At 43.5% G+C, this 13,252-nt stretch overlaps 1 protein-coding gene across 8 annotated transcripts in view; it reads right to left on the bottom strand.

The window, feature by feature from the left end:
• Positions 1 to 13,252, bottom strand: part of FANCA (FA complementation group A) — a 67,949-nt gene that overhangs the window by 9,507 nt on the left and 45,190 nt on the right. For 7 of the 8 annotated variants that reach the window (XM_064273615.1, XM_023558017.2, XM_064273617.1 and 4 more), the window contains 4 exons: positions 4,105 to 4,281; positions 3,077 to 3,150; positions 1,156 to 1,314; positions 129 to 213 (listed from right to left, as the gene is read on the bottom strand). In XM_064273615.1, coding sequence (XP_064129685.1) covers positions 129 to 213; positions 1,156 to 1,314; positions 3,077 to 3,150; positions 4,105 to 4,281 — 495 coding nt within the window. The remainder of the gene's footprint in view (positions 1 to 128; positions 214 to 1,155; positions 1,315 to 3,076; positions 3,151 to 4,104; positions 4,282 to 13,252) is intronic. The other variant, XM_064273616.1, reaches the window with a different exon arrangement.

Genomic DNA, 13,252 nt, shown 5'->3' with positions numbered 1-13,252 from the left:
AGCATTGGTATGGGAAGTAAGAGTCTTCATTCTGCTCAACTGCGTTAGGACCCATTATAGAAATTTACAATAAGTATTAAGAGGGGCTTTACCACAGGACCCACTGATCCAGGTGTCCTCCAACTCACCTGCAATCTGGAAAGAATATCCCGATTTACTATGCGGCCTCCAGGGACCAAATCAGAATTCTCCAGGTGGTCAAAACTCTGTGAGCTGGAACAAAAACAAAATAAAAGCCTCTTCAGTATGTCAGAGCTGTGGTGAGTTTCCTGATCTCTCCTGCCATCCTGATGTGGGGCGCAGTCACACACCTTAGATGCCCCGGTGACCACTGCATTTCAAGGGAGCTACTGACATTTTTTTGCTGACATAGGAATCAAACAATAACAAAATTCTCAACAAAATACTAGTAGATTGAATCCAACAACAAATAAAGAGTTATGCACCATGACCAAGAGGGATTTATTCCAGGTGTGCAAGGTTGGTTCAGTATACCTAATTCAATCAATGTGATGTATTTCTCAGCGGAGAAAGACTGAGGGCTTTCCCTCTACGGTCAGGATAAGACAAAGATGCCCACTCTCATGGTGCTGGGTCAGCTGGATTTCAACATGCAAATGAATGAAGTTAGACCCCTCCGCCACCTCACATCATATACAAAAACGAACTCAAACTAGATCAAAGACCTAAATATAAAAGCTAAAATATATGACTCTTAGGTGAAAACATAAAGATAAATCTTCATGACCTTGAATTTGGCAATGGATTCTTAGAGACGACACCAGAAGCACAAGCGACAAAAGCAAAAGCAGATAAGCTGTACTCCATTTCCACAGCGGGGCTGTCAGCTCCACCCTTGCCCTCACCCTATGTTCCTCTCTGCCCCTCACTCCCCTCCCCTCCTTGCACCCCGACAGACCAGCACCATTTTTTTCGGGCTCAGTCCTCCATGCTCAGCTCCTGCCATGTGTCCCTGTTCCAACCTAGGCCTCATGTGGACACTCTCCCAGCCCCAGGCCACAAGCGTGTGTGGATTTCTGCAAGCACCTGCTCTGTCCTCTCACACTGCCCTGAGCACCACAGTCTAGGTGCATCTTCACTGAACCAACTCAGACCTGCAGCCCTGAAGTGCTCAGCCATGCCCTGTGCACTGACCCAGACCTCTGCAGACACATGGGTGCAGACCTCTGGCAGAAGTCCATCACTGCCTCAGTGAGGATACTACAGGCCACCTCCAGGTCTCCTCCACAGCCCCCCGTGGCCGAGGGCTCTGGCAGGTAGCACTGGTGGATTGCCCATTGGTGGAAGTCTCGCCTGCAACAGAGAACAGGTGTCAGCACCAGCAACACTGTGAAAACCTGCAGCCCAGGTTCCCCCAAACCAGGTAATCCCAAAACCTCGGAGCATGTGCACCTGCTGGCTCCCTGAGGGCACATCAGGGCAGGGGCGAAGCCTCGTGGTCCAGTTTCCAGGGTGACCTTTGTGGACCCCCCACCACAAACAAAAGAACGGCTGGGCCACTGGGCTGACCACCAGCCACGCAGCTGTTGAGCTGGGTAGCAAAATGCACAAAGGCACGAAAATGTGCTGTGGCTGACCCACTGGGCTGACCACCAGCCACGCAGCTGTTGAGCTGGGTAGCAAAATGCACAAAGGCACGAAAATGTGCTGTGGCTGACCTGGGCATCTGTGAATGACCCACAGGCCCATCAGCAAGGGGACAGTTGGAGAAACTTGGACCCAGATCGTGGATGGTGTGCACGGGATGGTCTCGCCATGTAGAAACAGGTGACGAGATGAGCAGTGGGGTTGCTGGGTGCCAGGAGACCCATGCCACACGTTCACCACACCACTGTGCAGACGGACCTAAGCACCCAAGCACAGTTTCAACCTAACGGGTGGCTTTGATGAAGCCTCAACTCAGAAAACTGGAACCCCCTCATTGCCTTCCTGTCCTGGCATATCTAAACCCTATCCCAAGATGAGCATGGTGAGCAAGTGAGGAGGGAAAGCCTGCGAGCAGCGAGCATGTAAAGAACACTTTCACAGGTCGTGAAGGCAAACCTGAGAAGCTACAGTGTCAACTGGGGAAAAAGCAGCTAACTCTTCTTTGCACAGCCATCCCTTTCCTGTGATTCTTGTGTATGTTCTGCTGATTCAGAGCCCAACACTGCAGCACAACTTGGGGAGACCCAGCGTGTCCCATGGGTACCAGAAAGGAACTCCAACCCACAGAGGAGGAGAGGTGTGCAGAGGACAGGTGGACCCTCCCCTGCTCCCCAACCCCTCACACCACCCTCCTCTCCCTTCTGTGTTGTGTGCTCCCTATTGGGGCACGGTGTGCATCTCAGGTGGGTCCTCTCACATTCTCCCTATAATCTTCAACAAATCGCCGCCCACCTTCATGGGGCCCTGTGCACAGCAGATGGTGAGCCTGGCCTCTCCTGACCTCCTCCATGACCAGCACTGGGCCCACAGGAGCCTAGCCATCCTGATTCACAGCCCTATGCTTCTGTCCCTGACCGCACCCTTCCTGGTGCCTTTCCTGGAAAAGCAACGTTCCCACTTGCCTTCTCACGTACCCACCCCACGCACTGTCCACTCCTTGCAAACACTGGTGGCCATGCCCACACTCTGGCCCCCACGGCAGGGGTGTGGGCCAGTGCTCACTGTCAACCTCTCATCCCCTCTGATGTCACCCACCTGAAGGCCTCACCTTTGCTGCTCCGTCACTTACTGCCATGTGGCCCTGCCTGTCCAGTTTGTGTTCACCTGTTGGTCCCCAGCCCCCAAGGTATGCAGTCCTTACACAGGGCACCCAATTGAGGGGAGGACGGAACCCAAGCGGGTGCCTCCACGTGCCATGTTCATGTGGCATTCCCAGCTTCCAGAACATTATAGAACAGTGTTTGGCACACAGCAGGAGCTCAATAAATAAGTTTCTTGAATAAAGCAACAAAGGAATGAATGAAATCATGCTTAAAGGTCCTGTGTTAACCTGAAACCTAAACTGAAGAGACAGGATAAGACCCAGACTCGAAGATGATGAAGACTGTGTGATGTTCTAAACAATTACCTCTCTGTGTCTGAAAGAACATCAACTTCAGGCTGAATTCCTAGTTCCAACTGCAACCAGTCTCTGTAAGTTAACTGAGAGGAGAGGAGCAATATAATGTGAGGGCTGCAGCCGGCCATGGTGCACACTGCTCACACATCATCACTCTTGATGCTAGACGGTGATAGCTACACCTGCTCTTGCATATAGTTGATAGTTAGCAATAAAAAAATTGAAAAATGTAATAAAACAAACTTGAGATTTTTTTTGCAAAAGACCTAAACCACCAGGCACACATCCTAGGAAATATATTAAAAAATAGAGACAGAAGAGAGAAGTAGCATTGGCCTGACTGGCGGGGCATTGGTGGGGGCAATGGTAGAGATGTTGGGGGAGTTGAGGGGAATATTGTTGGGTGCATTCTTGGGGACAGTGGGAAGAATATTGTTGGAGGTGTTAGTGGGAGCACTGGGGGAAGATTGTTGGGGGCATTGGCAAGGATGTGGGGTGGAAACGTTGGCAGGGGTATTGAAGGGGACGTTAACAGGGATGTTGTTGGGACAGTTGGCGAGGGCACTGGTGGGGATGATATGGGGGATGTTAGTGGGAACACTGGCAGGGGCATTGGTGGGGTTTCCTGGCACTCAACCCAGCTTCCAGAGATCTGTCCCGGAGCAGGGCAAGCTCACAGCCATGGCTCAGAGAGACCGAGCTCCTCATTGTGAGCCTGCCAGAGCACTCACAAATAATCTTAGTCATCCCTGGAAAATTCTGCAAAATGTTACTATTGGGGGAAACTGCATAAAGCACAGATGGCATCTGTCTATATAATTTCTTCCAATTGCATATGAAGCTGTAATTATGCAGTAAAACTCTGAAGTTAAAAATAGATTTCAGTGTTGCTGCTCAAGTGTAATGTCAGACCATTTCCCACCCTGACCTCACACCTGCTTCGCCCCCTCACACCTGTCCCAGGACACATGGAGTTCTCTGATGAGACCCAGAAGTACAGCAATGGGGTAAAGGAGAGAAGGGTACTGGGACTTTACCTGAAATTCCTTCTCCTTCAGCAGTTCTTGGAATGTCCTGTTTCTCCATAGACAGAGGGCGGCCCTTGTCCAGTCTGTGGAAGACAGGCACAGGGGCTTCCAGAGAAGGTCCCCTGCAACATCCAGACAGGGAGGCTCGCGAGCTTCAGAGAATAGTCTCAACACAACAAATTGGAACTGAAAATAAAGATGTGTTCTCCATCAGAGACTTAGGAAATACTCAAGAGAAATGCACTGCCCATGGCCCCCATGCAGAGGACAGCACCATATGTGCTGTGGCCCCTCTCATGGACACAGCTGACCACTACCCCAACCACACACCTCAAAGCAGAGTGCCGCACCGAGACCACTATTGCACCAGATGCTGCCAAGGCTGGTGCCGACCCAGGGTCTTGTGCACACCTGCCCCCTCGGACCTTTGCCAATTCTAGCATTTTCATTTTGCAAGTTTGTCAGTTTACACAAAAACTAATTCAAAATGGATCAAAGACCTAAATATAAAACCTAAAACTATAAAGATCATGGAAGAAAGAATAGGGACAATGCTAGGGACACTTGTATATTGCTTAAATAGGGTATGAATCATAATTACCAATGCATAAGCACCAGAAGATAAACTAGATGACCAGGAGCTCCTAAAAATTAAACGCTTATGCTCATCAAAAGACTTCACCAAAATAGTAGAAAGAGAACCTACTGACTCAGAAAACATTTTTGGCTATGACATATCTGACAAGGGCATAATCTCTAAAATCTACTAGATACTGCAACACCTCAATAACGAAAAGATAAATAATCCAGTTAAAAAATGGGCAAAGGATAGGAACAGACACTTTACCAAAGAAGACATTCAGGCAGCTAACAGGCACATGAGGAAATGCTTGAGATCACTAGCCATTAGAGGAATGCAAATCAAAACAACATTGAGATACCATCTCACTCTAATAGTACTGACACTAATCAAAAAAAGAGAAAATAACAACTGTTGCAGAGGTTGCGGGAAGACTGGAACTCTTACGCACTGCTGGTGGGAATGTAAAATGGTACAACCACTAGGAAAACAATATGGCGCTTCCTTAAAAAGCTAGAAATACCATACGATCCAGCAATCCCACTCCTAGGAATATATCCTAGAGAAATAACAGCTCTCCCACAGATAGGCACACCCATGCTCATTGCAGCATTATTCACAACAGCAATAAGACAGAAACTAAGTACCCATCAACAGATGAATGGATAAACAAATTATGGTACATACACACAATGGAATACTATGCAATAATAAAGAACAATGATGAATCTGCAAAATACCTCACAACATGAATGAATCTGGAGGGCATTATGCTGAGTGAATAAATCAATCACAAAAGTACAAATACTACATGAGGCTATTCTTATAAAAACCCAACAAAAGATTTACGCACAGAAAAAAGCAATCTTTAATGGTTATGAGGGAGAGGAGGGTTGGTGAGGGGAAATCATTAACTGGACAGTAGATAAATGTCAACTTTGGTGAAAGAAAAGGCAGTGCACTATATAGGGGAACTCAGTACAACTTGACCAAGGCCAGGTCATAGAAGCTTCATAGACACATCCAAACACCCTAAGGGACTGAGTTACTGGGGCTGAGGGCTGGGGACCACGGTCATGGGGGCTATCTAGGTCAACTGGCATAACAAGAGCTCATAAAGAAAATATTCCACATCCTATTTTGGTGGGTAGTGTCTAGGGTCTTAAAAGCTTGCGAGTGGTCATCTCAGATACATCTACTGGTCCCATCCCGTCTGGAGCAAAGGAGAATGAAGAAAACAAAAGATACAAGGGAAATAATACTCCAAAGGACTAATGGACCATGAGTACTACAGCCTCCACCAGGCTGAGCCCAAAAGAACTAGATGGTGACCGGCTACTACCAACAACTGCTCTGACAGGGATCATAATAGAGGGTCCTGGATGGAGCGGGAGAAAAATATAGAACAAAATTCAAATTCACAGGCAAGAAAAGACCAGACTTACTGGTCTGACAGAGAGCTGAAGAACTCCCAAGACTATGGCCCCTGGACACCCTTTTAACTCAGAACTGAAGCCACTTCCAAAGCTCACCTTTCAGCCAAAGATTAGCCAGGTCTATAAAACAAACAATAACACACATGAGGAACATGCTTCTTAGTTCAATTAAGAGACCAAGAGGGCAACACCTGCCCAAAAACAATGACCAGAAGGCAGGTAGGGACAGGAAAAATGAACTGATCTAAACAGGGAATTGGGGTGTAGAAGGGGAAAGTGTTGACACATCACAGGGATTGCAACCAATGTCACAAAACAATTTGTGTATAAATTGCTGAATGAGAAACTAATTTGCTCTGTAAAGTTTCACCTAAAGTATAAGAAAAAGTATATATAAAAATAAAAAGTTTGCCAATTTGATAAGCAAAGCATGTCACCAGTGGGAGTTCTTTTTACCAGTGATGAACTTGCTTTTCTTTGCCCATCAGGAGATATGCCTCTGCACCACATTTACCGAGCACATTTGGGGCTGTGAACTGGGTTGGGGACACGGGCTGGGCTGATGTGGCCACATCTCACCATGGGAGCTGAGCCAGTGCAGAAAAGGTTCCATCCTCTAAACTACTGTTTTTGACCCAAGAAAGACACTTTGGGCGATGTTGGATTGTACTCTTTAAAAAGCCTCTGTGTGAGGTTTGCTCCAAAGAGGCCACCATTGCTGTGAGTGTGGCCTGCAAGCAGTGATGAGCAAGAGGCTGCCACACCGTGTCTCCATCACTGGCACTCCTCAAAGGTGGGCACCTGGCTCCAAGCCTATCAGCAAACTGTGGGCGCCACAGTACACCTGCTTCTGCCAGGCTATGCAAGTGTGCCTGGATCCCTGGAGCTGACCAAGGTTCTGACTTAACTGAACTGGGCAGCCCCAGGAATCTGCATTTTAAAAAGCTTCTCCACAGATTCACATGTTTACTATAGTTCAGGAGAGCCCTGGTGGCACAGTGGTTAAAAGAGCTCAGCTGTTAACCAAAACGTCAGCAGTCTGAATCCACCAGCTGCTCCTTAAAAACCCTATGGGCAGTTCTACTCTGTCCTACAGGGTCGCTATGAGTTGGAGTCGACTCTATGGCAATGGGTTTTTTATAGTTCAGAAGTCCTTATCCTTACCTGTACATTTAGGGTTTCTAACACTTCATGTTTAAACTTCCCTGTTGTTCTAACAAATACAACAAGTGTTTACTACAGGAAAGGAGCTCTTTAGAGGAAATCTAGAACTCTTCTTCAATAGAAAGACACTTTGTAAGCACTTTTATCTAATTTGTGTATTTTGTAATATTTTATAAATATCAGTATCAGGGGTGGGACCAAGATGGCGGAGTAGTCAGATGCTTCCGGTGGTCCCTGCTTACAACAAAGACCTGAAAAAAATAAGTGAATGGATAATATATGACAATGTAGGAGCCCTGAACATCAAAGGCAAACCTGAAGAATCAGACTGAGTGGCAGGGGAAGGGAGAGACGATTTAGAAGCAGTGAGGAGTTGCCAGACCTGACCCGGCGGGAACCGGCACCGTGCAGGCTGGATTGGCTGGCATTTCCAGTGAGGCAAGCAATGGCATTTGGGATGCAGTTTCCACGTTGGGAGAGTCTGAGCAGCGGAAAATCTACACGAGCCTCCAGAACCAGTGAAAAGTGGCGCTCAATCAGCAAAAGTACATGTGCTTAACTTACCACGCAAATCAAACACCTCATTTGAGAAATACCTCTCTCCCATTTACCTGCTCCCTCCCTGTTCTGCTCCAGCGACTGCCTCTTCCCCTGGGCCAGAAGTAGGAACCCTCATGCACCCTGAGCCTTTCTCTGGCCATGGAGAGGGAACAAATTAACAAACTGGAAAATATAATCTGCCAGCTTCCCTAAGCTGGGAATTCGGGGCAAGAACAACTCCTTTGCCTAGGCATAAGTGGTCCATGGACTTTCAATGCTTTTTACCCTTGCATAGGCCTCTGTGGGCCCATTTCCACAGCACAGACCCTCATTAGCACAGTACAACAGGGTATATACTTGAAGCCTAACTTCACTGTATCAGCTATATGGTGGAGTAGCAGGTTTGTGACATTTAACATTGCTCTGCCCATTAAGCAGGGTCCTCACCTACCACATCAGGGGCCCGAGGACTGGTGGCTCCACCCATGCCAGCTAGCCACCTGTAACAGGGGTCCAAGAATAAGTGCTGCCTCCCAGTCCTTACAACCAACAGCATTGGGAGCCCATACTCTGGCTGCAAAACCCACCCACCTACACACTCTAGGGAACAGGGACACGCTTTCCTCCCAGACATCAGGGGCAGCCGTCAGCCCCCTGCCTTGCTCTGCACATGACCCCCTACTGCAGCCAGATATCTGTGCCTACTCCAATCACCCTTGCCCGTTTACGACTGTAGGTGAGAACCTGCACCACATACCTGGACACCTGAGCTGAATCCATCCATACAAGAACAGTAAATGGACTCCTGGCCTCACATAGCTAGTAACAGATCTAACCACCTGGTGACAGGACATTCGAGCTTCAAATGTGCCAATTCTCAAACTAGCACACACGAGCAGCCTATTTGGGCATATCAAAGCAAAACGAAACAAGAAGCTAGGACACAGTATGCAAACATAAACAAATAACTTATTGATAGCTCAGAGAAAACAGTCATTATCGAATCACATAAAGAGGCAGACCATGATGCCTTTAGCAAGCTCCCAAAACAAAGACCCAAGAAATCTTCTGGAGGAAGATAATTTCTTGGAATTACTGGAGGCAGAATACAGAATTCTTCAGGAGATCGGGAAGGAGATCAGGCAAAACACAAAACAAGCCAAGGAAAACACAGACAATGCAACAGAGAAACTTAAGAAGAGCACAATGACAAATTTAACAGTCTGCAAGAATCCAGAGAGACATCAAACAGAAATCCAGAGATTAACAATAAAATTTCAGAATTAGACAACTCAGTAGAAAGTCATAGGAGTAGAACTGAGGCAATGGAAGTCAGAATTAGTGACACCAACTTATTTGAGGAAAAATCAGATAAAAGAATTAAAAAAAAAAATGAAGAAACCCTAAGAATTACGTGGGACTCAATCAAGAGGAATAACCTATGAGTGACTGGAGTACTAGAACAGCGGTGATAAAAGAAAATATAGAGAATCGTTCAAGATTTCTTGGCAGAAAACTTACCTGGTATCATGAAAGATGAGAAGATATCTATTCAAGATGGTCCTCGAACCCACACAAGGTAGATCCCAAAAGAAAGTCACCAAGACACATTATAATCAAACTTGCCAAAACCAAAGATAAAGAGAGAATTTTAAGAGCAGCTAGGGATAAACAAAAAGTCATCTACAAAGAAGAATCAATAAGACTAGGCTGGGACTACTTATCAGAAACCATGCAGGCAAGAAGGCAATGGGATGACATATAAGTTTTTCCTTTGAGGGAAAAAAATTGCTGGCCAAGAATTGTATCTCTAGCAAAACTGTCTCTCAGATATGATGGCGAAATCAGGGTATTTCCAGACAAACGGAAGTTTAGGGAATTTGAAAAAACCAAGTCAAAATTACAAGAAACACTAAAGAGAGTCCTCCAGTTAGAAAATCAGTAACATCGGATAACAACCCAAGTCTAGAACCCAGGACACAGCAACCAGACACAAACCCAGATACGGAAGTCATAAAAATAAACCAAAGCTAAAACACTGAAAATAGGGAAACAGAGACATCAATATGTAAAAGATGACACCATTAAAACAAAAAAGAGGAACTAAATAATGTAGTCATAGATTTTTCATATGGAGAGGAAGTCAAGGCTATATAAAGAAATAAAAGATTGGCTGAAACTTAGAAAAATAGGGGTAAATATTAAGGTAACCACAAAGGAAACTAACGGTCCCACACACCAAATTAAAAAAACAAGAAAAACGTAAAGACTCAGCAAATACAAAATCAACAACAATGAAAAAGATGAAAAGAAAATACATAAAGAAAAATGACTTAGCACAGAAAATTAAGTGTAACAAAGAAACTGTCAACAACACACATAAAAAAAGACATCAACATGACAGCATTAGACTCATACCTATCAATTATTACACTGAATGTAAATGGACTAAATGCACTAATACAGAGACAGAGAGTGGCAGAATGGATTAAAAAACACAGTCCATGTATATGCTGCCTACCGAGACACACCTTAGACTTTAAGACACAAACAAACTAAACTCAAAGGATGGAAAAAAATATATCAAGCAAACAACAATTAAAAAAATCAAGAGTGGCAATATTAATCTCTGACAAAACAGATTTTAAAGTAAAATTCACCACAAACAATAAGGACACTATATAAAAATTAAAGGGTCAATATACCAGGAGGACATAACCATAATAAATATTTACACACCCAGCAACAGGGCTCCAAAATACATAAAACAAACTCTAACAGCACTGAAAAGAGAGATAGAGAGCTCCACAATAATGCTAGGAGACTTCAACACACCACTTTCAGTCAAGGACAGAATATCCAGAAAGAAGTTCAATAAAGATATGGAAGATCTAAATGCCACAATCAATCAACTTGATCTCATAGACATTTACAGAACACTCCACCCAACAGCAGCCAAGTATACTTTCTTTTCCAACACACATGGAACATTCTCCAGAATAGACCACATATTAGGCCACAAAGCAAGCCTTGACAGAATCCAAAGCATCGAAATATTACAAAGCATCTTTTTGACCATAAAGCCATAAAAGTAGAAATCAATAACAGAAAAAGCAAGGAAAAAAATCAAACACGTGGAAACTGAAAAACACTTTGCTCAAAAACTAGTGGGTTATAGAGGAAATCAAAGACAGAATAAAAAAATTCACAGAACCAAATGAGAATAAAAACACATCCTACCAGAACCTTTGGGATACAGCAAAAGCAGTGCTCAGAGGTCAGTTTATAGCAATAAATGCACACATCCAAAAACAAGAAAGGCCCCAGATCAAAACATTAACCCTACAACTGGAACAAACAGAAAAAGAGCAGCAAAAGAAGTCCTTGGCCACTAGAAGAAAAAAATAAAAATTAGAACAGAATTAAATGAAACAGAAAAATAACTGAAAGCATTAACAAGACCAAAAGCTGGTTCTCTGAAAAGATCAACAAAATCGATAAACCAAAATGACAAAAGAAAAACAGGAGAGGAAGCAAATAACCTGAATAAGGAATAAAATGGGTGATAACACAACAGACCAAACTGAAATTAGAAGAATCACAATAGAATACTATGAGAAATTAAAATCTTACAAATTTGGAAACCTAGAGTAAATGGACAAATTTCTAGAAACACACTACCTACCTAAACTAACACAAACAGAGGTAGAACAATGAAATAAACTTATAACAAAAGAAGAGATTGAAACGATGATTTAAAAAGCTCTCAACAAAAAAAAGCCCTGGCCCTGACGGTTTCACTGGAGAATTCTACCAAACTTTCAGAGAAGAGTTAACACCACTACTACTAAAGGTATTTCAGAGCATTGAAAAGGACGGAATACTCCCAAACTCATTCTATGAAGCCAGCATGTCCCTGATACCAAAATCAGGTAAAGACACCACAAAAAAGGAAAATTACAGACCTATATCCCTCATGAACTTAGATGCAAAAATCCTCAACAAAATTCTAGCCAGTAGAATTCAACAACATATTCAAAAAATAAATCACCATGACCAAGTGGGATTCATACCAGGTATGTAGGGATGGTTCAACATTAGAAAAACAAATAATGTAATCCATCATATAAATAAAACAAAAGACAAGAACCACATGATCTTATCAATTGATGAATAAAAGACATCTGACAAAGTCCAACACCCATTCATGATAAAAACTCCCAGTAAAATAGGAATAGAAGGAAAATTCCTCAATATAATAAAGCCAACAGCTAACATCATCCTAAATCGAAAGAGTCTGAAGGCATTCCCCTTGAGAATGGGAACTAGACAAAGATGCCCTTTATCACCACTCTTATTCAACATTGTGCTGGAGGTCCTAGCTACAGTAATAACACTAAAAAAAGAAAGGGCATCTAAACTGGTAAGGAAGAAGTAAAAGTATCTCTATTTGCAGATGATATGATCTTACACACAGAAAACCCCAAAGAATCCACAAGAAAACTACTGGAACTAATAGAATATTTTAGCAAAATATCAGGATACAAGATAAGCATACAAAAATTGGATGGATTCCTCTACACCAACAAAGAGAACTTCGAAGAGGCAATGACCAAATCAATACCATTTACAGTAGCCTCCAAGAAGATAAAATACTTAGGAATAAGTCTAACCAGAGACATAAGAGACCTATACAAAGAAAACTACGAGAAACTACAGCAAGAAACCAAAATAGACCTACATAATGGAAAAACATACACTGCTCTTGGATAGGAAGACTCAACATTGCGAAAATATCTATCCTACCCAAAGCAATCTACAGATATAATGCAATCCTAATCCAAATTCCAATGACATTTTTCAATGGATGAAGAAACAAATCACCAACTTCTTATGGAAAGGGAACAGGCCCCAGATAAGTAAAGCATTACTGAAGAAGAAGAACAAAGTGGGAGGCCTCACACTACCTGATTTTAGAACCTATTATACCACCACAGTAGTCAAAACAGCCTAGTACTAGTACAACAGATACGTAGACCAATGGAACAGTATTGAGAATCCAGACGTAAATTCATCCACCTATGAGCAGCTGATATTTGACAAAGGACCCAAGTCTGTTAACTGGGGAGAAGACAGTCTCTTTAGCAAATGGTGATGGCATTAACTGAATATCTATCTGCAAAAAAATGAAACAAGACCCATACCTCACACCATTTACAAAAACTAACTCAAAATGGATCAAAAACCTAAATATAAAGTCTAAAACAATAAAGATTGTGGAAGAAAAAATAGGGACAACGCTAGGGTCCCTCATACATGGCATAAACAGGATACAAAATGTTACTAACAACGCAAAAACACGGGAAGACGTGTCAACTTGGTTAGGCATGTGTGGTTATCCTCCATTTTGTGATTTTCCTATGTGTTTAAATCATAA

The sequence above is a fragment of the Loxodonta africana genome, chromosome 21 (assembly GCF_030014295.1).
Source record: "Loxodonta africana isolate mLoxAfr1 chromosome 21, mLoxAfr1.hap2, whole genome shotgun sequence".
Classification (NCBI taxonomy): Eukaryota; Metazoa; Chordata; class Mammalia; order Proboscidea; family Elephantidae; genus Loxodonta; species Loxodonta africana.
This window is presented reverse-complemented; position numbering and strand designations above follow the sequence as displayed.